Raw genomic sequence first — 1980 nt, 5'->3', positions numbered from 1 at the left:
AAATCCATGCTTTTCCCACATTCTCACCAGCATGCAATGTTGCCAGACTTTAATTTCCACTGTGGGTATGATATTTTATCTCATTGTAAATTGAATTTACACTTCATTTCCAGTAAAGTTGAGCATCTTTTCTTGTGTTTATTTCCATTTACGATTATGCATCTGTAGAGTTCTTGTTCAAAATTTTACCCTTTGTTATGGAATTGTTTCATTTTTAATTCATGTTTAGAAGGTTTTGTGTTCATTTTCAATTTTTTTGGGCTCTTATAAAAGTTTATTTAACAAAAAAGCTCAATATGAAAATGCACATGATCTGATTTTTATATTGTAGTAAAACAGGTACTATGGAGAGGGGACATATGAAAGCAGTTGATTCTTCTGATGAACACATCCATTGTTTATACTCGTTCTAAGGCTTCTAACATGATGATACTATTTCCTCATATTACCACCATTCCAGTATTGTTCTGTTGCCCACTAGTTGCCATCTCCACACATCCATCTATCACAAGATTCATAAATGGATCGAACCCCCGCAACATTCCTTGAATATGTCTGCCACCATTTACTTCCAATGATAATTTCTTGTCCATAAATTTTTTCAACTCAGGAGGGTGAGCTTTGCTCATGGTGTCTACTCGGCGAGCTCAAATATGCCTCCAAATGGAATTCGTGGCATCCCTCGCACTCCCCTCATTTTCATTTTTCAACGTATTTGGATGTTAATTTTTTTGTTAGTTTTATGTGTTGAAAGATCTGTTTTCCCAGTTTGTACATTTTTCCTTTAACTATATTTATATTTTTGAATGAAATGATGGAATTTAACTTTTCCCTTATGGTTTGTGTGTTTTAAGAAATCCTTTCCTATATGGAGGTCATAAAGATATTCTCCTTTGTTGTGAGTCTTGCCTTTCTAATCTAAGACTTTAATTTAATGGAACTGGTTTTTAAATACAGTGTGTGATAGGGATACAATTTTATTTTTTCACTTATGGATACCCAAGTGTACCAAGATAATTTATTGAAAGGTACATTCTTTCTCCAGTGAGAAAGTCAATATCAAAGATCCATATGTAAGTAGATCTGTTTGGGGCTTTCTCTTCTGTTTCATTTGATGATCCTGTTACAATACCCTGTGTTGTAATTATTACAGTTTTATAATAATTCCAAGTATGTGATAAAGTAAGTACCCTTTTTTCTTCTTCATCTTGGCCCTTTGCACTTTCATAGAAATTTTTAAATCAGTTTGTCAAACAACAAAGTGTCTTTTGGGATTTTGATGGGAACACGATTGAAATTACCAATCTGTTTGGGAATAATAGGTGTTTGTATGGCATCAATTCTTCTTATGCATGTATCTGATTTTCATATCTATGTTTAGTTAGGTTTTCTTTGTCTTTCAATAAAGCTTTATAATTTTCTTATAAAGTTCTTGCACAGGTTTATTTATTTCTACACATTTAATAATTTTGATGTTATTGTATATAGCTCTTAAAAGCTTGTATTTGTTGAAATTTATTTTTATATATTGAATTTTATATCCTGTAACTGTGCTGAATTATTTTATTAACTTTAGTAATTTATCTGTAAACTTTTTTAGATTTTTAATTCACAGAGTATATCCACAAATACTGATCGTTTTCTTTCTTTCCAGTTCTCATGCCATTTATTACTTTTTCTTGCCTGATTACTGGCTATGCCCTCTAATACAATGTTATACATATGGTGCTAATAGATACCCTCATCTTGTTCTTAAGATCAAGAAGAATGCTTTAAATATCTCACCATTAAATATGATGCTACCTGTAGGTTTTCTGTAGCTGCCCTTCATCAGTTTAAGGAAGTTGTCTTTTATTTCTAATTTACCTTATTTTCTTTTAATTTAGGAAAGGATATGGAATTTTATCAATTGCTTTTTCTACTTCTATTGAAATGATTATGTGCTTTCTCCTTTCACCAGTAAAATGATTACACACATAC

The 1980-nt window shown here is 31.3% G+C and overlaps 1 protein-coding gene across 1 annotated transcript; it reads right to left on the bottom strand.

Annotated features, from left to right (window-relative positions):
• Positions 1-374: 374 nt before the first annotated feature.
• LOC123952167 (small nuclear ribonucleoprotein G-like) lies at positions 375-632 on the bottom strand. Its single transcript, XM_046021418.1, has one exon. It carries the CDS (start codon positions 627-629, stop codon positions 441-443), a length of 189 nt encoding a protein of 62 aa, XP_045877374.1. The 5' UTR covers positions 630-632; the 3' UTR covers positions 375-440.
• Between the last annotated feature and the right edge of the window lie 1348 nt (positions 633-1980).

The sequence above is a fragment of the Meles meles genome, chromosome 10, assembly GCF_922984935.1.
Source record: "Meles meles chromosome 10, mMelMel3.1 paternal haplotype, whole genome shotgun sequence".
In the NCBI taxonomy this organism is placed as follows: Eukaryota; Metazoa; Chordata; class Mammalia; order Carnivora; family Mustelidae; genus Meles; species Meles meles.
The sequence above is the reverse complement of the archived record's forward strand: the minus strand, read 5'-3'. Positions and strand labels throughout refer to the sequence as shown.